Source organism: Lathamus discolor, chromosome 4, assembly GCF_037157495.1.
Source record: "Lathamus discolor isolate bLatDis1 chromosome 4, bLatDis1.hap1, whole genome shotgun sequence".
Lineage (NCBI taxonomy): Eukaryota > Metazoa > Chordata > Aves > Psittaciformes > Psittacidae > Lathamus > Lathamus discolor.
In genome coordinates, this window is record NC_088887.1 from 126,714,299 (window position 1) to 126,740,462 (window position 26,164).

The 26,164-nt window shown below is 54.8% G+C and overlaps 2 protein-coding genes across 3 annotated transcripts in view; one reads left to right on the plus strand and one right to left on the minus strand.

Moving 5' to 3' along the window:
• The first annotated feature begins 54 nt into the window (after positions 1-54).
• Positions 55-6,311, plus strand: DNAJB13 (DnaJ heat shock protein family (Hsp40) member B13). 2 transcript variants are annotated; one of them, XM_065678943.1, is made up of 8 exons: positions 55-144; positions 1,289-1,392; positions 1,877-2,038; positions 3,284-3,441; positions 4,236-4,349; positions 5,157-5,270; positions 5,352-5,428; positions 6,105-6,311. In XM_065678943.1, the coding sequence occupies exons 1-8, from the start codon at positions 77-79 to the stop codon at positions 6,256-6,258; spliced, it is 951 nt and encodes a 316-aa protein (XP_065535015.1). In that variant the 5' UTR covers positions 55-76; the 3' UTR covers positions 6,259-6,311. The 2 variants fall into 2 exon arrangements, with proteins under 2 accessions (XP_065535015.1, XP_065535014.1); XM_065678942.1 differs by lacking the exon at positions 55-144 and having other exon boundaries at positions 1,175-1,392.
• A 1,278-nt stretch (positions 6,312-7,589) lies between these two features.
• The window catches only part of C2CD3 (C2 domain containing 3 centriole elongation regulator), a 54,363-nt gene continuing 35,788 nt past the window's right edge, over positions 7,590-26,164 (minus strand). The window contains 13 exon segments of the mRNA XM_065678944.1: positions 7,590-8,101; positions 8,844-9,024; positions 9,104-9,205; positions 9,790-9,987; positions 10,154-10,364; positions 10,468-10,598; positions 11,577-11,591; positions 11,594-11,675; positions 20,459-20,558; positions 21,291-22,341; positions 23,988-24,205; positions 24,721-24,897; positions 25,895-25,992. Coding sequence (XP_065535016.1) covers positions 8,005-8,101; positions 8,844-9,024; positions 9,104-9,205; positions 9,790-9,987; positions 10,154-10,364; positions 10,468-10,598; positions 11,577-11,591; positions 11,594-11,675; positions 20,459-20,558; positions 21,291-22,341; positions 23,988-24,205; positions 24,721-24,897; positions 25,895-25,992 — 2,661 coding nt within the window. The 3' untranslated portion in view covers positions 7,590-8,004.

The window sequence follows — 26,164 nt, forward strand, 5'->3', positions numbered from 1 at the left end:
AACTACAAGTCCCATCGTGCCCCGCGCGGAGCGGAAGCGCCGGCTGGCCGCGCTGTCTCCATAGCAACGCGCCGCCATGGGGCAGGACTACTACGCGGTGCTGGAGCTGGGCCGCGGCGCCAGCGACGCCGACATCAAGAAGGCGTGAGGGGGGCTCGGGGGGATGGATGGGGATGGGATGGGAATGGGGATGGGGATGGGGATGGGATGGGGATTGGGTGGGGATGGGATGGGGATGGGGATGGGGATGGGGATGGGGTGGGGATGGGGATGGGGTGGGGATGGGATGGGGATGGGGATGGGGATGGGGATGGGGATGGGGATGGGGATGGGGATGGGATGGGGATGGGGATAGGGATGGGGATGGGATGGGGATGGGGATGGGATGGGGATTGGGTGGGGATGGGATGGGGATGGGGATGGGGATGGGGATGGGATGGGGATGGGGATGGGATTGGGATGGGGATGGGGATGGGGTGGGGATGGGATGGGGATGGGGATGGGGATGGGATGGGATGGGGATGGGGATGGGAATGGGGATGGGGATGGGATGGGAATGGGGATGGGATGGGGATGGGATGGGGAGGGGGATGGGGATGGGGATGGGATGGGGATGGGGATGGGGATGGGATGGGGATGGGGATGGGGATGGGATGGGGATGGGGATGGGATGGGGATGGGATGGGGATGGGATGGGAATGGGGATGGGATGGGGAGGGGGATGGGGATGGGAATGGGATGGGAATGGGGATGGGATGGGGAGGGGGATGGGGATGGGGATGGGATGGGAATGGGGATGGGAATGGGGATGGGGATGGGATGGGAATGGGGATGGGATGGGGATGGGGATGGGATGGGAATGGGGATGGGGATGGGGATGGGATGGGGATGGGGATGGGGATGGGGATGGGGATGGGATGGGGATGGGATGGGGATGGGGATGGGATGGGGATGGGGATGGGATGGGGATGGGGATGGGGATGGGGATGGGATGGGGATGGGGATGGGATGGGGATGGGGATGGGATGGGGATGGGGATGGGGATGGGGATGGGATGGGGATGGGATGGGGATGGGGATGGGATGGGGATGGGATGGGGATGGGGATGGGATGGGGATGGGGATGGATGGGGATGGGATGGGAATGGGGATGGGATGGGGATGGGGATGGATGGGATGGGGAGCCCTGTGTGCGCCCCAGCGCTTTGCTCCCCACCGGCGCCCCTGGGGTGCTGTGGTGGCCAGGGCCGGCCGGGAGGGTGCGTGCCCCGCTCGCTGTCCCATTACAGGTATCGGAAGTTGGCCTTGAAGAACCACCCCGGGAGATGCAGGGAGCCCCGGGCCCCAGAGAGGTTCCGGCAGCTGGCGGAGGCCTACGATGTGCTCAGCGACCGTAAGAGGGGCTGGGGGGGGGGGTCTGGTGGTGCCAGTGCCTCAGCACCCTCACAGGGAAGAGCTTCTGCCTCATCTCCAACCTGAACTTCCCCTGTTTCAGTCTGAACCCATCACCCCTTGTCCTATCACTGCAGTCCCTGATGAAGAGCCCCTCTCCAGCATCCTTGCAGCCCCCTTCAGACACTGGAAGCTGCTCTGAGGTCCCCACGCAGCTTCTCTGCTCCAGGCTCAACAGCCCCAGTGCTCTCAGCCTGGCTCCATACAGGAGCTGCTCCAGCCCCTGAGCATCCTCATGGCCTCCTCTGGCCTCGCTCCAACAGCTCCATGTCCTTACCTTGGGGACCCCAGCACTGCGCCCAGTGCTGCAATGGGGTCTCTTGCTGGGCACAGAGTGGTGGGGACCCCCCTTCTTCCCCCAGTCTCTATCCAAGTAAAACCTGGATCTCTGGCCTGAGATTCCCAACTCCTCCTTGTTCCCGAAGCTATGAAGAAAGGCATCTACGACAAGTTTGGAGAAGAGGGGCTCAAAGGTGGCATCCCCCTGGAGCTCGGTGATGGCAACGCCTGGAGCGACGGATACGTGTTCCACAACGACCCGCACAGAGTCTTCAAGGAGTTCTTTGGTGGAGACAACCCCTTTGCAGGTACATGGAAGGGTCTGGGGTGGTCCAGGACCCATCTGTGGCTGCCCCCATGCCATGGCCACCATGAGAGCTCGATGCTCTGTGGGGCCGGTTCCCTGCCCAGTGACTCTGGTGCTGCTGGTTCCTGGGGGTTAGATCCTGATCGGCCTCGCTCGCAGGTGGGTGAAAGCCCCGAGGGTGTGAGTTCAGGCTCCCTGCTCTCCCCATAGGCTGTTGTGAGCCTTGTCCTGGAGGATTTAGAATCATAGAATCACAGAATGGTTTGGGTTGGAAAGGACCTCAAGATCATCCAGTTCCAACCCCCTGCCATGGGCAGGGACACCTCACACTAAACCATCCCACCCAAGGCTCTGTCCAACCTGGCCTTGAACACCGCCAGGGATGGAGCACTCACAACCTCCCTGGGCAACCCATTCCAGTGCCTCAGCACCCTCACAGGAAAGAATTTCCTCCTTAGATCCAATCTAAACTTCCCCTGTTTCAGTCTGAACCCATCACCCCTTGTCCTGTCACTGCAGTCCCTGATGAAGAGTCCCTCCCCAGCATCCCTATAGGCCCCCTTCAGACACTGGAAACTGCTCTGAGGTCTCCACGCAGCTTCTCTGCTCCAGGCTCAACAGCCCCAATGTTCTCAGCCTGGCTCCATACAGGAGCTGCTCCAGCCCCTGCTCATCCTCGTGGCCTCCTCTGGACTTGTTCCAGCAGTTCCATGTCCTTTTTATGTTGAGGACACCAGAACTGCACACAATGCTCCAGGTGAGGTCTCACAAGAGCAGAGCAGAGGGGCAGGATCACCTCCTTCGCCCTGCTGGTCACGCTCCTTTGGATGCAGCCCAGGATACGGTTGCTTTCTGGGCTGCGAGCGCACACTGCAGCCGGCTCATGTTCATTTTCTCATCGACCAGCACCCCCAAGTCCTTCTCTGCAGGGCCGCTCTGAATCTCTTCTCTGCCCAACCTGTAGCTGTGCCTGGGGTTGCTCCGACCCAGGTGTAGGACCTTGCACTTGGCATGGTTTCCATCCCCAAACCCAACCCCAAAGAGGGCTGGGGTTGCTGAGATGCCATAAGCACGGGAGCAGGATGAAACCACTTCAGCTGGAGCGGGACGGTGGCCACAGGCAGAAGCAGAGGGGAGGTTTCTGCTTCTCGAGGTGTATGTGGGGGGGTTCATCTTCCATAGGAGACCCCAGGGGCTGCCCACCCCCTGATCCAAGTGCGGTGACCCCCTCTGCTTGTTCACACAGAGTTCTTTGCTGAGGATGGCTCAGAGTTGATCCTGCCCTTCGGGGGGCTGCGAGGCCGAGGGGCCATGAAGCAGGACCCGCCGGTTGTGAGGGATCTGTACCTGTCCCTTGAAGACCTGTTCCATGGCTGCACCAAGAAGATCAAGATCTCCCGCAGGGCAGTGAGCGCGGCGTCAAGGGGGAGGCTGGAACCGTCCCCTCTTGGGGAGGGAGCTTGGCACAGGAGGTGCTGTGAAAGCCGGTGGGGAGGCAGGGCTGAAACTGGAGCTGCGCTGTCCTTTGGAGGAGCAGGGCTTGGGGTGCTGGGTGAGGAGCAGCTCCCCATGAGCCGGCTTCAGCGAGCGCTTGAGCCCAGAACCCCCCCGTGTGCTGGGCTGCACCCCCAGAGCGTGAGCAGCAGCTCAGGGAGGGGATCCTGCCCCTCTGCTGTGCTCTGGGGAGACCTGAGAGCAGCTCCAGTGCCTAAAGGGGCTGCAGGAAAGCTGGAGAGGGGCTTGGGACAAGGGCCTGTAGGGCCAGGCCAAGGGGAATGGCTTGAACCTGCCCGAGGGGAGACTGAGCTGAGCTCTTAGGCAGAAGCTCTTCCCTGTGAGGGTGCTGAGGCGCTGGCACAGGGTGCCCAGAGAAGCTGTGGCTGCCCCATCCCTGGCAGTGCTCAAGGCCAGGTTGGACACAGGGGCTTGGAGCAAGCTGCTCCAGTGGAAGGGGTCCCTGCCCGGGGCAGGGGTTGGGGCTGGAGGAGCTTTAAGGGCCCTTCAACACAACCCGGGCTGACTCTGTCAGAGCCGGTGGCCGCTCAGAGATCCCTGCTCCATCTGCAGGGCCGTGTCCGCACTGCAGGGTCACGATCCAGCACGGGCGGACCCAGTGCTTGGTGCTGGCTGCTCGGGTGGCTGAGCAGAGCCCGTACCCGTTCACAAACGCTGATCCCCTCGTGTCGTCCCCCCCCCAGGTGATGAACGAGGATGGTCAAACCAGCTCCATCAAGGACAAGATCCTGACCATCGACGTGCAGCCGGGCTGGAAGCAGGGCACCAGGATCACCTTTGAGAAGGAAGGCGACCAGGTAATGCCTGCGGTGTGGAGCTCCGGGCCAGGTTTCCTTGTGTGTGCTTTGCAGGTCTCCTGGTGCCACGGGCAGTTGGGAGCAGGGTTAATGCAGCCACGCAGGGTCACTGTGTTCCATTGCACTCCAAGGAGCCCTTCCTGCCTGGGTTATGCTTAGGATGGATAAATCATCACTGAAAAGGGGTGGATTCTCTGCTCTTGTGAGCCCCCACTTGCAGCACTGGGTGCAGTTCTGGTGTCCTCAGCATAAGAAGGACATGGAGCTGTTGGAGCAAGTCCAGAGGAGGCCACGAGGATGCTCAGGGGCTGGAGCAGCTCCTGTATGGAGCCAGGCTGAGAACATTGGGGCTGTTGAGCCTGGAGCAGAGAAGCTGCGTGGAGACCTCAGAGCAGCTTCCAGTGTCTGAAGGGGGCTACAAGGATGCTGGGGATGGACTCTTCATCAGGGACTGCAGGGATAGGACAAGGGGTGATGGGTTCAGACTGAAACAGGGGAAGTTTAGATTGGATCTAAGGAGGAAATTCTTTCCTGTGAGGGTGCTGAGGCACTGGAATGGGTTGCCCAGGGAGGTTGTGAGTGCTCCATCCCTGGCAGTGTTCAAGGCCAGGTTGGATGAAGCCTTGGGTGGGATGGTTTAGTGTGAGGTGTCCCTGCCCATGGCAGGGGGGTTGGAACTGGATGATCTTGAGGTCCTTTCCAACCCAAACCATTCTGTGATTCTGTGATTTCTGCCTGATGCCTGCTTTCCCCTGCTGAGGCTTTGATAGAAGACTCCTTTTTCCTTCCCCTCTCCCTCATTTTTAGGGCCCAAACGTCATTCCGGCTGACATCACCTTTGTTGTCCAGGAGAAAATCCACCCGCGGTTCAAACGAACCAATGACAACCTCATCTTTGTCGCCACCATTCCCCTGGGAAAGGTAAAGAGCTGAGCAAGGCCACGGAACCAGGCTCTGCTGGGGCAGCCGAGGCAGCTCCAGCTCCTGCTCCGTGCCCTGCAGGCACTGGTTGGCTGCACGGTGGATGTGAGGACGCTGGATGGGAGGCTGCTGAACATCCCCATCAATGACATCGTGGAGTAAGTGCCAAGGGGGTCAGGGGCCTTCCTGCTCAGTTCGGTGGCCAAGGAGGTGAACGGGCACCTGGGAGGAGCCTCGGCATCGGCACATTCCTGCTGCCTGGATTACTGGGGTGCTTCAGCAGCTTTCCAGGAGGGTTGGGGGGATCCTGCCTGCAGGAGGGTGCCCACAGTGGGCTCCCATCATCGTCCGGGGCTGTGCTGCTGGTAATGGAGAATCAGGGAATCCCTGGTTTGGGTTGAAGGGAGCTTAAAGCTCCTCCGGCTCCAACCCCTGCCCCGGGCAGGGACCCCTTCCACTGGAGCAGCTTGCTCCAAGCCCCTGTGTCCAACCTGGCCTTGAGCACTGCCAGGGATGGGGCAGCCACAGCTTCTCTGGGCACCCTGTGCCAGCGCCTCAGCACCCTCACAGGGAAGAGCTTCTGCCTAAGAGCTCAGCTCAGTCTCCCCTCGGGCAGGTTCAAGCCGTTGCTTGCAGGGTTTAGGGTGGGAGACACGGGTGAGAGGAGGGTTTGGGTGCTCAGGCTGCCCGCAGGGAACCTGCAGCCACGAGGCTGAAGAGGGCAGGGAGGTCCCGCAGGGAAGCAAAGGAAGGGGCTTCGCATGGGCACGCTGGGGCTTGGAGCCTGTGCTGGGATCATCCTGCAGCTCCTCAGCCCCTTCCTTTGCTCTGCAGCCCCACGTACTGCAAAGTGGTGCCAGGGGAGGGGATGCCTCTGCCTGGGGACACCCAGCGCAAGGGTGACCTCCTCATCTACTTCAACATCTGCTTTCCCAAGAAGCTCTCACCTAACAAGAAGATGCTCTTAAGAAGCGCCCTCCTGTCCTAGGGGACGATGCCCTTCTCCTTCTCCTCCCACCAATAAACCTCTGGAGCCCATAATGGGATGGGGTAGAGGTGGTTCCATGTACTGGGCACACTGAAACACAAGGATCATCCCCGAACCACAGCCCCGAGGCTGTTCCTGCTGCCCTCACTCAGCTTTGCTTTAGGGACTCTACCCCTTGGCTGCCACCCTGCAGCCATCCAGGGAGTGATGGAGGCTCTGGGGGGGTTGGAGTCCTCCCAGCTCCTGCTTTGGGGGTGACTGCACGGGGCAGTGCAGGAAGGACCAAAACCAAGGAGGAAAAGACCCCAGGATGTGCTCAGAGCCTCAGTGCTCAGTGCAGCTTTCTCCTTGCTGGGCAGGGGTGATCCCCTTCCCTATGGCAGAGACAGCCCCGGGCTCAGGGACCTCCTGCAAGTGGCCCCCAGGTCCCATTTCAGCTGCTTGTGATGATCCAGGAGAGGAGCCCCAGGACTGAGGTGCTGGAACAGTCGGGATCAGCACATCCCGTATGGAGCGTCCCGGATCAGCGGTCCTGGACCTTGTGTGTGAATCACATCTTGGAATCCCAAAGTGGTTTGGGTTGGAAGGGACCTAAAAGCTCCTCCAGTCCCAACCCCTGCCACGGGCAGGGACCCCTTCCACTGGAGCAGCTTGCTCCAAGCTCATTCCTGGCCCTACAGGCCCTTGTCCCAAGCCCCTCTCCAGGTTCCCTGCAGCCCCTTTAGGCACTGGAGCTGCTCTCAGGTCTCCCCTTCAGGAGCCTTCTCTTGTCCAGGCTGCCCCAGCCCAGCTCTCTCAGCCTGGCTCCAGAGCAGAGCTGCTCCAGCCCTCACAGCAGCTCCTCTGGACCCAAGTCCTCCTCAGGCTCCCTCCCCTCTCCCCCAGCCTGTGTCTGTGCTGGGATTGCCCCGACCCAGGGGCAGGACCTTGCCCTGGGTTCGCTCCATGAGGTTCTCACCTCGTCCCTGGGGCAGAGGCAGCAGACACAGCCCGGAAGGCAGCCCCGAGGCAGAGGTGAGGACCAGGGGAGGTCGTTGCTGTGCTGGGATCTGGGAGCCTGGATCCCTGTAGGGATGTGAGCACCAAATCCGTGATGTGATCGTGCAGCTCTAGGGGCTGAGCATGAGTGGATGAGGCCCCCTTGGCGCTGGGGGTGCAGCAGCTCTTTGCACCCACGGGTGCACCCATGGCCATGAGCCTACCCCGCTCCCGTGCTTGTTTTTCCCTTATCATGGAAATCTCTGCTCAAGCTGCCCCCTGACACTTGGATGAGCTTCTCCTTTTCCAGCAGCATCCTGGGGCTGAGAACAATCATAAACCTCCCCCCAGAGTGATGGATCAGACCCCATAGGGGCGGTTTATTGGGAGTGTCCATAAGGAATAACAGGAATGCCCCATCTCCGGGTCTTGTGGAGCACAAGAGGGATTTCAAGCTGGTTTCACACCCTGAAGCCACCTTTGCTTCTGCTGCTCACCTGCTCCTCACCACCATCAGGAAGTGATGCTCTTCCCAGCTGGAAAACCATCACCACTTCTTTCTTCCTCCCGAAACTCCACTCTGGAAGCTTCCGTTCTCCCACGTTCCTCCTGCAATCCCATTGTTTGTCCTTCCCTCCATCCATGCAGTTCCTCTCAGGGGTCCCTTTGGGCCGGGCGCCCATTGGCATCGCTGCTCCCCATGGCTTCAATTAACGGCAATTAATGTAATTGAGTGCAGGTCCTCGCCGAGGGGCGAGCGGGGCCGGGTCAGGAGCGGGCCAGCACCGCCGCGCGCTGCAGCTGCTCGTAGGAGACGAACATCACCACGTTCCAGGAGCCCAGGCGCAGGAAGGATGGGACAAACCTGCAGCGGGAGAAGTGGGACATGGGGAGGGCATCCCAGGGGTGCCCTGCCCGGTGCTGGGGGTGCGTGCATCACAGAGCCACACTCGTTCCGGTTGAAGGGACCTTAAAGCCCATCCAGCTCCAACCCCTGCCACGGGCAGGGACCCCTTCCACTGGAGCAGCTTGCTCCAAGCTCATTCTTATCCCTACAGGCCCTTGTCCCAAGCCCCTCTCCAGGTTTCCTGCAGCCCCTTTAGGCACTGGAGCTGCTCTCAGGGCTCCCCTTCAGGAGCCTTCTCTTGTCCAGGCTGCCCCAGCCCAGCTCTCTCAGCCTGGGTTTGTGCTGGGATTGCCCTGACCCAGGGCCTTGCTGAGCTCCATGAGGTTCCCCATGGTCCCACCTCTCCAGCCTGGCCAGGTCCCTCTGGATCCCATCCCTTCCCTCCGGTGTGCCACAGCTCAGTGCTGTTAGCAAACCTGCTCACAGCACCCTCAATCACTCCATGTCATTAAATCCTGGTCCCGTATCAGTGCCGGTCCCAGTACAGACCCCTGAGGGACACCACTTGTCACTGGTGCCCATCCAGACACTGAGCCATTGACCAAACCCCCTGATGCCACCATCCAGGCAGCTCCTCACCCACTCATCAACCCATTCGTCCCTCTCCAGTTTAGAGGGAAGGACGCGGTGGCTCCGGTGCCAAAGGCTTGCTCACAAGCACCGATTTGCTGGTGCTCAGCACCATCACCCCCAGCCTCACCCCTTGTAGAAGCCAGCGAGCCCGTCCTGCATGAGCAGCGCCAGCAGGCAGCTCAGCGCGTTGCGGTACTGCCCGGGCCCCGCGTTCATGTACCGCGTCTTCACCACGTCCACCGGCGATGCCACCACCGTGGCGCAGAACCCGGCCCCGAAGGCGGCCACGAAGTGACAGGGGACGTTGTCTGTGGGGCACAGCATGGGGTGAGGGCCACGGGGATGGCACCCACTGCATGTGCCCCCCCAGCTCAGCACCATCCTGACCTGTCATCAGCTGCGCCCGCAGCAGCGCGTCCTTAATGAGGTCGTAAGTGACGAGCTCCCCGCAGTTGATGATGGCGTTACGGGCGATGTTGGGCAGCGTCCCTGTGCGGGACAGGGGTGGCAATGGGGAAGTGTCACAGCCCTGAATGGAGCACCCTGCGTGGGTGCCCCGGCCCTGCTGTCCCCATCCCTGTTTCATCCATCCCCGTCTGCGTCCCCCAGCCCATTGTTAATCATGGAATGGTTTGGGTTGAAGGGACCTTAAAGCTCATCCAGCTCCAACCCCTGCCACGGGCAGGGACCCCTTCCACTGGAGCAGCTTGCTCCAAGCCCCTTCCAAGCCATTCCCCTTGGCCTGGCCCTACAGCCCCTTGTCCCAAGCCCCTCTCCAGCTTTCCTGCAGCCCCTTTAGGCACTGGAGCTGCTCTCAGGTCTCCCCTTCAGGAGCCTTCTCTTGTCCAGGCTGCCCCAGCCCAGCTCTCTCAGCCTGGCTCCAGAGCAGAGCTGCTCCAGCCCTCGCAGCAGCTCCGTGGCCTCCCCTGGCCCCGCTCCAGCAGCTCCACGTCCCTCGTGTGTCAGGGACACCGTAACTGCACACAGTCCTCATTGTCCCCTTCCTCATCCCCATTCTCACCCAGCCCCTGCCTCCATTCCCATCCCAGTCTCCATCCCCATCCCCTTCCTACCTCTCCATAGCCCGCGGACTCCCTCCTCCCTGGCGATGGTCCGATAGGCATCCACGGTGCCGCTGTACCTCCGGGCACCATCCAGCAGCGCCCCATTGGCCTGGAACCGCACCTTGACCACGTCGGTGGGCTGGGCACAGGCCACGGCCACCGCGCCCGTGGTGCAGCCCGCCAGCACCCGCGGGGCCAGCCCGGTGCCTGCAGAGCACAAGCACTGGGACCCCCGGCTCTGCGGGTGCCCCACCACACGGGGACCCCATTGAGTGCCCTGGGGCGCGGGGGAGCTGCATGGAGGGTGGGTGCTCGCCCCGGGCGCACACAGGGCCAAGGGGGGTGCAGGGATGGGGTGCTCCTGGCCACTCACTCTCAGCACCCTTGGGGGTGTAGAGCTGCTTGACGGAGTCGTAGAGGCCGATGCGGATGGAGGCGAAGCTCATCTGGCGCTGGAGCCCGGCCGCCAGCCCGCTGTACAGGCTGCGGGGCCCCTCCATCCGCACCATGGTGCTCAGCGTCCCAAACACCCCCCGGTATTCCACAGCGCCCATGGTCCGCGGGATGCGCACCTCGCCCTGGATCTGAGGGATACCCGCGTCACCCCAAGCACCCCCAGCTCCGAGGGGGACACCGGGGGCACCCATGGTGGGTGCTCGCAGGGATGTGGGGTGCAGCGGGTCCTACCTGCAGCCGCACTTTGGCAGTGTCCAAGGGGAAGGTGCAGAGGTCGGCGATGCACCCGGCCAGCCCCGCGCTCACGAACTTGACGCCGGCTGTTGGGGGCACCTCGGGGGGCTTCAGACCCACCATGGTGGCTGGAAAGGAAAAGGGGCTTCAAGCCGGGGTCCAGTTTGGGGGCAGGGGTGACAACATGGCCTCTCGCTGCCTTCAGACACCCCAAAAGCCAAACCCTGCCCTGATCCCTCGCCTGTATCCCTGGGGAAACTGAGGCAGGGGCTCCACGCTCAGCCCAGGGATGGCACTGGATGCACCCACCCCATCCCAGCCACAACAGGGGTGCTCTATGGGACCATCTCCCCCAGGGTGACCCCCTCCATAGCCTCACCGTTGGCAGCCCGGCTCCTCACACGGGCATTGCCTGGGTCCTTGGCTCCCCCTTATATAGCACCAGGACAGCATTCCAGCCACCGGGATCGGGTGACAGCGAAACCCAGTTCCCTCGCTGGCATTTGAACTGAGCAGAGTGGGGCCACCCGTGGCTGAGGTCCAACCCTTGGGTCCTGCCCAGACCCCCAGCACCCATCAGAGCAGAGCACCCCACAACAGGATCCTGCCCCTTTGGTGGCTGCTGGGATCTCAGATGGGGAATAATTTGGGATTAACCCTAAATGTGCTTTGGGAAGGCCGAGATGCAGCAAGCACCTGAAGGGTTAAAAAGCGACCGGCTCAGGGTCAGGTTGATCACCTCTGCCCCTGGCACGGACCACGGAGCTGGAACCCATTCCAGAGAGCTGGATTTCCGCGGCTTGGTGTAACGTGTCCCCCGAGCTCACGTGGAGCAGCAAAGAGGCTCCGAGATGAAGCCATGATGTAAACCAGGATGACCTTTAGAGTGTGGCTGAGGGGAAGGCGCCACGGGGAGGGATGAGGCTGGAGGCCAAGGGGGGATGAAGGATCAAGGAATGCCCCTTTTCCTCCAGTTCCTTAGGACTCCGTGTTTAACCCTGGGTGCTATTGAGCCCTACACCCACAAAGCCCAAAGGGCCGCCTGAGCTCACCCTGTGTGTGAGTACGGAGCAGGGATTTGGAGCGGGTTCAGCCCCAGAAGCCACCTTTGCTCCAGCGATGGGCTCCAGGCGGAAGCTCGTCACCAGTCTCCAGTGTCCATGGCCTTGTTGTCCCATCTGGCTGAGCCTCTCTCCACCACTGACCTAAATGCAAGAGGGAGAAGTTGTTTACCTCCTGCCTGAGCTATAACCCAGGAGTCAAAGTTGGCACCTCCTCTGCTGTGTTCCCAACCCAGCTGGCATCCAGCCCGGGCTGTGCTGGGATCAGCTTTAACTGGGATCAGCTGAACCTGCCCAAGGGGAGACTGAGCTGAGCTCTTAGGCAGAAGCTCTTCCCTGTGAGGGTGCTGAGGCGCTGGCACAGGGTGCCCAGAGAAGCTGTGGCTGCCCCATCCCTGGCAGTGCTCAAGGCCAGGTTGGACACAGGGGCTTGGAGCAAGCTGCTCCAGCAGAAGGGGTCCCTGCCTGTGGCAGGGATTGGAGCTGGAGGAGCTTTAAGGTCCCTTCAACCCAAACCATTCCATCATTCCATGGTGACTTCAGAGACGGGAGGAAAAGCGATGCTGATGCTTTGGTTCCTTACATCCTGAATACAAAGAGTGGTTTCAATTCAGCACCTCACTTGGAGCATTCCCTCGAGGCCCACTCACTCCAAGCTGATTTCCAGTTACTCTGCAGTGACCTTTCCATGTGCCCCTGTGGGAAACATTCCATGACATCCTCTCCCCTCTGGCACTGGAGGCTCCTGGCGGAAGGAATCCCATCCACCTGCCAGTGACGAGCTCCAGACCCAGCGGGACACTTCGCACTGGACAACAAGAAACCTTGGGAATTTTATTGACACACAAACAGCATGGAAAGAACTCGGCTCAGTTTATACCCAAACCCATTATCCAAAAGGTTCCTCGCCTAAAAACGTACAAAAATAATTTAGGATATAAAATTCCATATTTCTAGTAAAATCCTCCTGTACACATCCCAGTATTTTACAGTATCCTTGGCCTGGGCTTCCATACCCCCCTTGGGCACATCCATTGCTCCAAGAATGTGCTTCCCAGCACGTATTTCTGGAAGGTCCCTGGGGAGGGAGCTCATCTTCCCACTCCTTCCACAGCACCAGGTCTCTGCTTGCTGATTGGCATCGAAGTTCTCCATCCTCATTTCATCCTCCTTTGATGGATGCTTGATGGAGCATTGATGGATGCATGATGGAGCATTGATGGATGCATGGAGCATCCACTGATGGACGGTTGAAGGAGCTGTCTCAATGCGTTTACTCATTAAAATAAAAGGTTAATTAGAGAAATTCCATACGATTAAATCCCAGAAATGGAATAACTGGAGACCAGAGGACAGCTCCTTGCCTGAGAGGGTACCTCACTGGGGACCTGCCCTTGCGAGACACATGCTCTCAGCTCCTCCCGGGCATCAAGGGGATACCAAGACGGATTCCATGCGCTCTGCCCTGGTGGAGGTGGTGCATCAGGCCGTGGCTCTGGAAGCAGCGGCTCTGGACGGGCTCTCTCCAGCGTTATTCCTTCTTGGAAAGCCGAGCAGAGAAGATCCTGGCGATTCTCTGAGTCTCCTCTTCTGAGATCTCAGCCGCGGGCCGGGGCCGCTGGGGCCGTCGGTAGGGGATACCCTGCAGCAGGGCTGTGCTCTGCGGGGACAAGGGACAGGAGTTAGGAGCCAGTGTCCATGGGACACCCGTTCGGGGTCCTGCAGCAAAGGATACACAGGGAAAAGCCCTTGGGAAGTGGTTCCTGCTGCTCAACTGTTCTCCTTGAGGTGGTTTCTCTTGCTCCTCACACTGAAAAGCAACGGCTTGGATAAACCCATGTTTGTTCCAGGTGTTTGGATAAAAACCCTTCTTTGTTCCAAGTGTTTGGAAAGAGTCGTATTCACCATGGTGAAGTATTCTCCTGCCTAACACAGTATCAGCTGCTGCAGTGCTGGCTTTTCTCACCACCGCAGAAAGCAAAAGGTACAGACCTGTATTAGAAAGGTCTTTGGCACATAGAATCAAAGAATAGTTCGGGTTGGAAAGGACCTCAAGATCATCCAGTTCCAACCCCCCTGCCATGGGCAGGGACACCTCACACTAAACCATGGCACCCAAGGCTCTGTCCAACCTGGCCTTGAACACTGCCAGGGATGGAGCATTCACAACCTCCCTGGGCAACCCATTCCAGTGCCTCAGCACCCTCATGGTAAAGAACTTCCTCCTTAGATCCAATCTAAACTTCCCCTGTTTCAGTTTGAACCCGTTACCCCTTGTCCTGTCACTGCAGTCCCCGATGAAGAGTCCCTCCCGAGCATCCCTATAGGCCCCCTTCAGACACTGGAAGCTGCTTTGAGGTCCCCACGCAGCTTCTCTTCTCCAGGTTGAACAGCCCCAACTTCCTCAGCCTGTCTTCATACGGGAGGTGCTCGCCACGGAGAGGCCAGTCTGCAACACAACACATCCAAACATGCTGACCACAGGAAGCCACACAGGAGCAGGCACTGGAAAACCATCCTGGAGGAAAACTTGGCCTCTCCTGGTTTTCTCTGTTTGCAGAAACTGTAACTGCTGTTAAATCAGCTTTCGGTTAATGTCCTGTGCTGTGGCTGCAGCAAACACAAGGGCAGCCAGGATGTGCTGGGCACTGGTGAGGCCGCCCCTCGGATCCTGTGCTCAGCTCTGGGCCCCTCACTGCAAGAGAGACCTTGAGGGGCTGGAGCGGGGCCAGAGAAGGGAATGGAGCTGGGGCAGGGCCTGGAGCCCAAGTGTGCTGGGGAACGGCTGAGGGACCTGGGGGGTTCAGATGGAGAAGAGAAGGCTCAGGGGGGACCTGATGGCTCCCTACAAGTGCCTGCCAGGAGGATGGAGCCAGGAGGGGCTGGGCTCTGCTCCCAAGGAACAAGGGATGGGACAAGAGGAAGCGGCCTCAAGCTGCCCCAGGGCAGGTTTAGATGGAGCTGAGGAACAATTCCTGCCCCAGAGGGTGCTCAGGCATTGGAACAGGCTGCCCAGGGCAGGGCTGCAGGCACCGGCCCTGCAAGGGTTCACACCCCGTGGAGACGAGGCCTCAGTGCCATGGGGCAGGGGTGGATTGGGCAGTGCTGGAGAACACTTGGACTTAAAGCTCTTTTCCAACCTGGGTGATCCTGTGATTCTATGTAGACATCAGGGTGTGTTTCTTTTTATCTGCAGTGCTTCCCCTAAGGGTCATCCCCAGCGCTGTTGTCAGCGGTTAATACACATCTGAGCCTGTGGAACACAGGAAACCAAACACAAACATCTCCAAAAACACTTATTCCTGACCAAACCCCCCCCATTTCCCACCCCAAAGGGTGAGGTCAGAGCAGAAACAGGATCCTGGAGCTGCATCTCACAGGAGGGAGCCGATCACCTCAGGAGACCTTTCCACTGCTCCCAGTGAGGCTGAGCAAGGCTGGATGGAGCAGCAGCCCAGCAATGCAGGCGAAAGGCTGGAGCAAGGTATTGGCTTTCAAATCAGCCCTGGGCGCCAGGAGACCCAGTGAGCAGCATGGCCTGAAGTAGCTCCGCTTCTTTAACCCCCTGAGGGCAGCTGAGGTCAGATCTTTCCTCTCTCATCTCAGTCTCCCCTCGGGCCGGTTCAAGCCATTCGCCTAGGCCTGGCCCTACAGGCCCTTGTTCCAAGCCCCTCTCCAGGTTTCCTGCAGCCCCTTCAGGCACTGGAGCTGCTCTCAGGTCTCCCCTTCAGGAGCCTTCTCCTGTCCAGGCTGCCCCAGCCCAGCTCTCTCAGCCTGGCTCCAGAGCAGAGCTGCTCCAGCCCTCGCAGCAGCTCCATGGCCTCCTCTGGCCTCGCTCCAGCAGCTCCACGTCCCTCTTGTGCTGCTGCCCCAGAGCTGGATCAGGGCTGCAGGGGGGGTCTCCCCAGAGCACAGCAGAGGGGCAGGATCCCCTCCCTGAGCTGCTGCTCACGCTCTGGGGGTGCAGCCCAGCACACGGGGGGGTTCTGGGCTCAAGCGCTCACTGAAGCCAGGTCATGGGGAGCTTCTCCTCACCCAGCACCCCAAGTCCTTCTCCTCAGGGCTCCTGGTCTCCCCCATAGCAATGGTTCTCTATTAAATCCCTCAAATCATCCAATTAATACTATTTCAAAGGGCCGTGGAACTGCATTTCCTATCTCTCACCGCTGTCCTCTCCAATGTACTCGTGCTATACACGTCCTTGTGCAGCATGGGACCAGAGAAACAGCAACTCACATCTGTAGACATTAAATGAGCTTTCCTCCTTTGTCCTTACAGTGGACACTCCAGAGGTGTCACAGGACTTTTCCTCCCTGAGGGGAAGCCAGAGGCACATCGAAGTGGAGCTGTTATGGTCCGAGAGGCTGCTGCAGGAACCTGCCCCTCGCTCCCGTTTTGCCTCCCGTGCAATAACATACCCCAAAAGAACACTGAAAACATGACACAGGAGCAGGTGTCTGCTGCTGTTAGATGACACCAAGGGGATGGATTGCAGCTTGTGTGCTCCTGACTGCCAGTAAATGAGGTGTGCCTGGAAAACACAGCACGTCCAGCCTGTTTCAGATAGAAGTGGCTGAAATCCTCCTCCTCTTACCACTGGGTCTGGTTGCAGCACGCAGAGGTATTAAGATGTGTGTAACTACCCCAAGGACCTTCCTACAGATGAATTTCCAGCTCTAGGAAAGGTTTAGCAGCTCTTCCTGCTGCTCTTCTATGTGCAAAGGTGTGAAAAGCAATGGGAGAAGTTTAAAGGGGCAGTTAACACTTGAGCTCACACGTGAGCCTTGTTGGACTCCATGAGGTTCACACTTCTCCAGCCTGTCCAGGTCCCTCTGGATCCCATCCCTTCCCTCCAGCGTCACTGCACCACACAGCTCGGTGTCATCAGCAAACCTGCTGAGGGTGCTCGATCCCACTGTCCATGGCACCAACAAAGATGTTGAACAGGATCAGTCCCAACACCAACCCTGAGGACACCGCTCATCACTAGTCTCCATGCAGAAGAGCTACAATCCATACCTACCTCCATATAAAGCTACTCTGAAATATGCACACTCCTCACACAAAAAACATTTATCAAGACCTTCTATGCTGCATCTTTAAGATGCTTCTTTGATAGATCAAAGGGGCTATTTCAGAGCTTTAACCCTCTTGGGTTTCTCCTCCTCTGTCTCTAAGCCAACACTGTCAAAGCCTCCATATACCCAACACTCAGCCACGGTTGCACACATTAATCAGGAAGATCCAAGAGGAAAGAGACTCTGGATTATCGAATTGCTGAGTGCCAGAGGCTGGAGGAAAGCAAAGAGATTTATAAGCATTGCTCAGGTTTTGGGGGGTGAGTTATTTCAAGGTCAAAGAATCCTGGTACCGGAGCTGGGGAAGGTTTCAGCCCTGGGGCTCAGCAAGTCGAACGTCTGGATTTGTTTGGGCACAGGGCTGAAGGAGTGAAAACAGATCTGTGTTAATAGGCTACAGCCTCCCTCTGCCATGACCTTGTACCTACTTCTGCTTTCTGGACAGGAAAAGGTTCCTATCAAAGCATGGACCAGAGCCAGCGACTCCAAAAGGGACGTCAGGAATTCAGCCCTGCTGTTTGCTTTACTGCTTGTGAAAATGAAAGAGAACGTCAGCATTTCTGTTCCAGGGGACAGGAGGGTGACTTTAGAGACTAAAAACCTTAACTCTGCTCCCTGGGTAAGCTGAGGGAGGAAAGGGAAGAGCTTTAGTGGCTATGGCTGAAGTGGGAGCAGGTCAAGAGGAAACATTCCAACCAGTAAAGGCTGTTTGGACAGTTGGTGGCCATTTATAGAACAGAAAAAGCCCTTTTCTTCTGAATCTGTCAGGATCTGTGTTAGAAAAGTGTTGGTTCTAATTTACATTGAAGGTAAATCTATGTATATATAAATACGAATTATTCTATGTAAAACTGTTTTCCATATTTCTTATCCTTCTGGAATATTCATAGAGGTGGGGGGAATCAAGACATTTTAATGAATATTCTATTAACTCTCTAGTTCTTTAAATACTTCCTCCTGCTCCCCCAAACCAGCTCCATGACCATTAGACTGGGCTGACTCTGAAAGGCAGCAGCCTGGCTATGGGTATCCCCATACCCATATGTATGGTTTCAATGTGATTTCAATGTGATTCACTGGAATTACATTGAAATGTTTTCCCTCTAGAATGTGATTGTCCTGAACCTTCCCAGAACCAATGCTGTGGTGCTCTCTGAGGGAAATAACACACCCAGAAAGAGTAAATGTTGGTCCTGAAAGATCAGCCATACTATATAAAATAATATGGAACATATGAATGCAGTAAAGATGAAGAGGGAGAATGGAGGCTGGAGCAACAGTCAGAGATAAGATTTGGAGAGTAAGCATGGAATGGTTTGGATTGAAGGGAGCTTAAAGCTCCTCCAGTTCCAACCCCTGCCATGGGCAGGGACTCCTTCCACTAGAGCAGCTTGCTCCAGGCCCCATCCAGGGCTTGGAAAAGTGCAGACCTGCTGCTGAACCTGAACAGCAAGCAGGAGTCACCCCAGGGCAGGTGGATCAGGCAGGACAGTTGGTGTCCAGCGTGGAAGAGAACAGCTGGGAAGGAGCTAAAGAACCGGAAGCCTGAGTCTGATATAATGGAGATAAAAGGTCTCAAAAGGAAAGATTTCATGAGGCTCTGCAAAAGTGAGGTGCCCAGGTGACCACAGCATCCAGGCTGAGGCTGGAGCTGCTGTGGCACCTTCTCAGAACCTCATGTCCTTGCAGCCAGCTCCTTTGACATGAAGGCTTCCCCTTCTCACCATTTCTTTGTCCTTCTGAGGAGGAAGACAGGGAAAGCAGGGAGTCAGACAAGACAGGGGGAGCTGGCAGGAACACTGGGGAGGCCAGGAGAGAAGTTTGCCAGCTGCCACGTGAGCAAGAGGGGACTGCAGCCCTTCAGACAACAACAGCTCCTATTTCAGCCTTGCTGTCATGCTCATGTTTGCTGACCTGTGCAGAAACCAGCCCAGATTTAGAAACTGAGGTTCTTAGAGCTAAATCAGGACAAAACTATGAGAAAGCAGTTTTCCTGCACTCTGTTTTACTGTCAGCATAGGACACAAACTCATTCTTCATCCAGGGTGTTTGATGTTTGATGTGATGTGCTGTGCGCAACACAAGGCACAACTGAGTCCTGTCTCAGCAGACCCCTACAACTGCCACAGTGAAGGATTAGGTGTAGCCAAACCTGGAATGAAGCTGGATTAAGGTCAGCTGAATCCAAATAGTGCCAATAATATTCTCCCTCATTATTACTCACTTTCAGGAGGGTGTTTCAGCCATTAAGCTTAGCACTGCAGAGAGAGGGAATTCAAAGTAATGATGGTGTTAATATTAATCTGAGTGATGATTTGCAGATGCTCAGGAAGACCTGGAAGAACTGGAGCTAAGTCTGTGAAGAAAGCAAAACTCAGAAGCAGGGAGATGACAACAAGGCAGAGGAAAGGGAGAATCGGTGATGGATAGAGGCAAACACAGAGAATTTGAAGGACATTCCAAAGGAGAAACACAGCTGAGGTTCTGCTGCTGATTTCATCCAGAATATTTAGGCACAGCACGAAAAGCATGCGCTAAGACACGCTGCAGACTAGGTGTTAGCATCAAGATACATCTGAGGATCCTTGAAGCATACTGTACCCAAGTCTCCTCTGACAAAGGTTTCTACTTCCATAAGGAACTAGTTCCAAGAGCTTTAGGAAAACGTAATATAGGGTAAATCAGGAAAAAAAGCATTGTTACACCACCAATCAGCAACAAGTGAGGTATTTCACCTGAGCTGTAAACATGTTTATTGATCTAAAATAGTTTCCATTACTACAGAGCTATTAGATCCTGTCCGTTTCTGTGCTCTTTAATCAAGCAGGCTGTTCCCAGTGACATAAATGTTCCTTAAGGCACGTGCTTCATAGGTCATGAAGAGGGGAACCAACACATTATGTATTCTGGGAGTAGTAAACAGCCCAACTGCTGCAGCAGCCAGACCTGCACCAACACCCATCACAAAGCTGGGGCTGGAAATGAGTATTACGTAGACCCCAAAACAAGTGAGCACAACCCCCTTGCACTAAATACATGTTGATGCACAGCAAGCCAACAACAAAACAGGAAAAGCAATCAACAACTTTCCTGTATGAGAAACACTCACTCCAAGTATTCTACCACCCCCTCTGTTGAAGAAATGTTACTTGATGCCCCTCCCGGAGAGGCTTTTGCCACAAACTCCCTCATTTCATCCTGATCTAAAAGACACAAATTGGAGTTGTTGTTACAAGTTACAGACTGTGTCCTTGAAATGATAGAATCATGGAATGGTTTGGGTTGGAGGGACCTTAAAGCTCCTCCAGCTCCAACCCCTGCCACGGGCAGGGACCCCTTCCACTGGAGCAGCTTGCTCCAAGCCCCTGTGTCCAACCTGGCCTTGAGCACTGCCAGGGATGGGGCAGCCACAGCTTCTCTGGGCACCCTGTGCCAGCGCCTCAGCACCCTCACAGGGAACAGCTTCTGCCTAAGAGCTCATCTCAGTCTCCCCTCGGGCAGGTTCAAGCCATTCCCCTTGGCCTGGCCCTACAGGCTCTTACCAAAGTTCTTACCTCGCATTAAAGCCTGCAGAAGTGCAGGGTGAGCTCCAGTCCCTTTCACTGACCCCACTGCAGAGGAGCAATGTCCACTGAGTATTTAGACAAAGTGGTTTATGTAAACCCTTAAGTATCACAGATGCCGCAGCCATGAGCACTGAAAAATGATTCTCACAGAGAGAAAAGGTATCAGAAAGATTCTCCTTGACATGATTTGTGACCCTGAGTGCTGACAGGTACTTTTGCTCCTGCTTTAATGAATGGACTCTGCTGAACCAGGACAAGAAAGGAAAGGACGTCCCATACTTACTTCTGGAGCTGTGGAGGGACGAGAAGAAATGCTGAGCAGCCTCATGGTGGCTTCCATCTGCTGGGGCGGGAGGAAGAAGTTAGGAACAACAGGATCAGATCTGAACAGAACTGTTAAGGTACAACCTCCAGCATGGTGTAGCTGCACAGAGCCTCACTGGAGCTACAGATGTGGAATAAACCCCGCTGTAAAAGCTGTTAATGGCCTCCAGATGTTGAATCTCATTCATTTTAATCCATATTCTGTAATTCTCAACATCTAGTTCTCTCACCTGGCCTCACAGAGCATGGGCCACCAACCTGCTTTACAGTAATACCTCACATACGTGTAGAGTGCTTCACCCTGCAGAAATTCCAACACAACTTAGTGAAACGGAACGTGAGATCTGGGATCTGTGCAAGAAATGTGGGAAAGAGCAAAACAAACTACATGAATACAGAAGAAACACAAGAGCTGTAATCCATGGAGAAAAACAACATGGGGAAGAAATGCAAGAAGACAGGTTGACGCTACCCAAAATGAAATAACTCTCATGGATATTGGTGACAAATTGCAAGGAAGCCACAGTATCATGGAACGGTTTGGATTGGAAAGGACCTTAAAGCTCATCCAGTTCCCACCCCCTGCTTTGTACAGGGACACCTTCCACTATAGCAGGTTGCTCCAAGCACCGTCCAACCTGGCCTTGAACACTGCCATCACTACAGGGAGTGAAACGCAACGTAACAGGGTCTTCTGATACCTTCCCAGGTCACCAATTCTCACTTCCCAGGGAAGAGCTCCCTATAGCGTATTTCTCCTTGAATGCAATGTGTGTGTAAGAAAAGGATACAAAACAATCTTGGGTTTGACAGTCTTTTCTGACTCTTCCAGTGGGTCTTCACTACTGTCATCAGAAAAGCTTTCACTGTGTCCTTCCGAGCCTGCTTGGGCTGACACACTCTTAATATAGCTCTCACCAGAACCACTTTCTTCCTTGTCTTGACGATCTTCATTTACAACCTCACCCTTTTCCTCCTCTTCCTTTCTTTCTGTGCTTTTTGGGTTGGTCAAGTCAACATCTCCTGGAAATGCCAGTTGCTCTTTGGAGGCTGCTGGAAACTCTACAGTTTGATCTGGAGGTTTAGCATTAAATGCTTTATCCCAGTTACAGTTTCCATCTTCTCCAGGCCCACTGGCTGTTTGATGCAGCTCTGATAAGTGAGCAGCCTGAAACTGCTCCTTCTCAGTTGCTTCCGTGCCTCTATTCAAGTTTTGAATTCCTTCTGCTGCTGCCCAAGTACTGCTCCCATCTGCATGGGGGCTAATACACGAGCTAAAGGTGGTGAGCAAGCTGTGGTTGTCACCTTGGAGCATATTGGAGAAGGTACTGCTCCATCTGCTGTTTCCTCTTCGGAAACAATCAGTGTCCACTGAGCATTGGTCTTCAGGCCTCAAGTCTATGGATTGCAGGTCAGCCCCCTGCTCCCCATCAGACAGCACACTGGACCAGGGACTGGTTTTGTCTGTCATGGTTGTTATTTCATTGAGAGTTCGTGGTTCTATAACATCTTCTTCATACTCTTCTTCACTGTGTGGTTGGACAGTGAAAGCACCTTCATGTTCTTGGATAGAGCCCCTTGGCAAAGGATGCTCCTCGTCAGGGACAGCTTGGTCTAGAAGCTCATGCAACATGTGTCTATCAAACACAGGTCTCCCAAAAGAGCACGGCTGTTGTGTATCACTGCAAATGCTGGAGGAGTCCAACTCAAGTTGGCCTTGACACACTTCAGGTCCAGCTTCGTCATCCTTCTGGCTCGGTACACGTGTAACACCCAGCTTTCTGCTGCTGTCTTGATGCACATGAGATGATTCTTTACTGGTTTTAGTTATGGTCTGTAAGTCTGATGAACAGAAAACAGCATCAGTAAATGCACAGAGCCATGATTCACCTTTTATCTGATTTATTTGGGCTTTCTGCAGAAAATCACGTATGTAAGAATGGGTTTGAGTTAAATATGCACTGCTTTGTCAGACACTCTGCTGATGTGATCACATTCTGCTCTCTATCACTGACAAGGCCCAGAGAAGGGCAGAAATCTGAAGGGAAAAGGAAATGTTCAGGATTAAATTACTGGGAAATAACTGGAAATACCCACATCCATGTACAGGAAAAAACTGGACAGTGAAAATACTCTGATACTGAGTATCAGAGTGGATGGAAAGCCAATGGAAAAAGCCAATGGAAAAAACACCTATTGCTTGGAGTGGCTGAAACCAGACTGGACAGTTCAGACCACATAGGAAGAGGAGAGGAACAATCTACGCAGGAAAGATGGATAATCTTACCAGCTTTTCCTCTCACAGCTTCCCTAGTTTTATGCCCAGAAGAAACAGTTGCTACTGATATTCTTTATGCTCCATTTAACAACTTGAAACAAACTACAGACAACTGTTAATTGTTCAAGGCCAGGTTGGACACAGGGGCTTGGAGCAAGCTGCTCTAGTGGAAGGGGTCTCTGCCTGTGGCAGGGGTTGGGACTGGATGAGCTCTAAGGTCCCTTCCAATACAAACCACTCTACCATTCTATGATTCTATGACTGATGATCAGATGTGGTGGTAAAATTGTAAATGTCTGAGAAGAAGGAGCTGCCTGTGCTCCTAACACGAGTTCTGGAAAAATGTGAATGGAACAGTAGCCTAAACATTAAAAAAAATCTATGCAATCCTGGAAATCTCTGGGGATTTGACATTCCTTAAAAAGCCACAATCACCTATTATTGGTTCCTAGTTAGCAGATCTTAGTAATTTCTTAGATAATGCAGACTGGTTTGGGTTGGAAGGGACCTTAAAGCTCCTCCAGCTCCAACCCCTGCCCCGGGCAGGGACCCCTTCCACTGGAGCAGCTTGCTCCAAGCCCCTGTGTCCAACCTGGCCTTGAGCACTGCCAGGGATGGGGCAGCCACAGCTTCTCTGGGCACCCTGGGCCAGCGCCTCAGCACCCTCACAGGGAAGAGCTTCTGCCTAAGAGCTCAGCTCAGTCTCCCCTCGGGCAGGTTCAAGCCATTCCCCTTGGCCTGGCCCTACAGGCCCTTGTCCCAAGCCCCTCTCCAGGTTCCCTGCAGCCCCTTTAGGCACTGGAGCTGCTCTCAGGTCTCCCCTTCAGGAGCCTTCTCTTGTCCAGGCTGCCCCAGCCCAGCTCTCTCAGCCTGGCTCCCGAGCAGAGCCACTCCAGTCCTTGCAGCATCTCTGTGATGATCATTTTTCCATAGATCTCACTTTTCCCACTGAACAGATATTCTGATATCTGTTCTGATAGCGTTCTGGCTCTATGGAGAGGGCCTTAACTCCCACTGAATCTTCTTTCTCAATGCTTCAGTTCAACATTGTCATTTGTGAGAGGGGTTTGGAAGTCTCTACAAACCTTTCTCCCACTGGACCAACACACACTGATCACCAACACCAACAACTGGTCCTGAATACACAGAATATTTGCAGATCTTTTGAGGCAGCTTCTGACAACAAATTCTAAACCAGATGACAACTTACCACTGATGAGGCTGCTGACCTGAGACACCAACTGACTAGATCTTTCCAAAAGATGGCATCCATTGGGATCCACTTCTCTGCTCATTGAACCCCGATGATCACTCTCCTGCTCTTCATGACTTGGTCTGGATGTGTTCCCATAACCAAAGTCAGGAAAAGACTTGGTCAGCTTCTGATTGAAGTATCTTTGCACCTCATCCAGCTCACTCAAGTTTTTTCTGTAAGCAGAGGGAAGAAATTGGGTAAGAGGCAAAAAAAAAAGCTTGTGGCAGAGTGGTTCTGTTTGTATCATTCTAAAAAACAGCATGTAAATATGAGATTAAAGGTTATTACTGAAAAAGAGATCAGCAGGCAAGTGCTGAGGTTGACAGGATAACACGCAAGAGCAAATGCCCAATTAGCTATGAAACTTAGGCTGGAAGACACAAAAAAGAGCTTCTTTTAAACTTAGTCAAAGGAGTTGCATTTGAGATGATTTTCCAACTGAAATCATAAAGACAAGAATATTAATTGACAGAAGATTTCTACTTTATTAAGATCTAAGGACATTACTGATTTTCTGATCGATTTGGCATATACTTAATGATATTTGGGCTTGTTCAGCCTGGAGAAGAAAAGGCTCTGGAGAGATATTAGAGCAGCTCTCAGTGCTTAAAGGGGCTACAGGAAACCTGGAGAGCGGCTTTGCAAACCTACTGCTTTGATCACCATGTTGTTTGCAGATCTGCTTTACCTGAGAGCAGTCAGAAGAGAAGCACGTGAGGACAGTGACAATGAATCCATCTTCGCTGCCCGATGTGCATTCCCTTCTGCTTGCTGCAGGGATTCATGGAACCTGCGCACGTTCCGCATGTGCTCTTTGTGTCGAGGTGTGCGTGTCCCAGAGGGAATGGTTCTGTGAAAAACAGGCCTATGTGTAACAACAGAAAACAGGGTGAAATCTCTAACTGTGAGAAGTCTGACAGCTCTGGATATCCAACATCAGTGCAATGCATCCCCAGAGCATGAGCAGCAGGGTAAAGGGAGGGAATTCTGCCCCTCTGCTGTGCTCTGGGGAGACCGCCCCTGCAGTCTTGATCCAGCTCTGGGGCAGCAGCACAAGAGGGATGTGGAGCTGTTGGAGTGAGGCCAGAGGAGGCCATGGAGCTGCTGCGAGGGCTGGAGCAGCTCTGCTCTGGAGCCAGGCTGAGAGAGCTGGGCTGGGGCAGCCTGGACAAGAGAAGGCTCCTGAAGGGGAGACCTGAGAGCAGCTCCAGTGCCTAAAGGGGCTGCAGGAAAGCTGGAGAGGGGCTTGGGACAAGGGCCTGTAGGGACAGGAATGAGTTTGAAGCAACTTGGTCTAGTGGAAGGTGTCCCTGCCATTCCATTTATGGTTGACTTTGACAGCGGGGAAAGGGATAGAATGACTCAGAAAGTCTCTTTCAGTCCTATATTTCTGGAGATAATAAATATTATTCTCCTAAATATATACCTGACTTAAGCCTGGAACCTCATCCTGCTATAAACCACACTGACGGCTCTTAATCAGTTATTGTGCATTTTCCTTTTCAAACCCAAACCATTCTGTGATTCTGTGATTTAATGCTAAAGGCCTGGAGGAAGCACCTGACAGTTTCAGCAGTGGCACAGTGTGAATCCGTATGTAGAAGGGTCTAAATGAAAGAAACTGGGAAATAGTAATGAGAAGTAAAACGCACATCTGGGTTTAGTCCACAGGAACCTCTCTCAGGTAATCTCCTGAGCCACCCTCACACTGGTAAAGGGAATTTGGTATAATCTTTAAGCCTAAACACAAGGAAAGACCTTTGGCAGGGTTTGGTGCTTTTTCACTAGAGCCAACAGGCTTCAGATAGGTTGATTATTGAGCTCTTCAAGTAATCAAACCGTTGGATAGCCAGTGCACTTACCGCTCTCGAGTCGGAGCACTGACTTCCTTTGACAAGGTAGTCATCTGCTTGGAAATGCTTGTAGCATTAGTGGGGAACTTTGGAATGTTGGCCTTCACCTAGAATAAAGAGGAACATTGTGCATGAGTCTTCCACAGCAAGAAAATAGGGAAAAAAAGCAGTATCTTCTTGAGGTAAGAAACAAAACCTGAAGGTTTCTAAATAGCTTTAAAATTCCAAAGGATTTTCCAGCACTGAGCCAAAGCACCATTTCACAACACTCTCATTTCA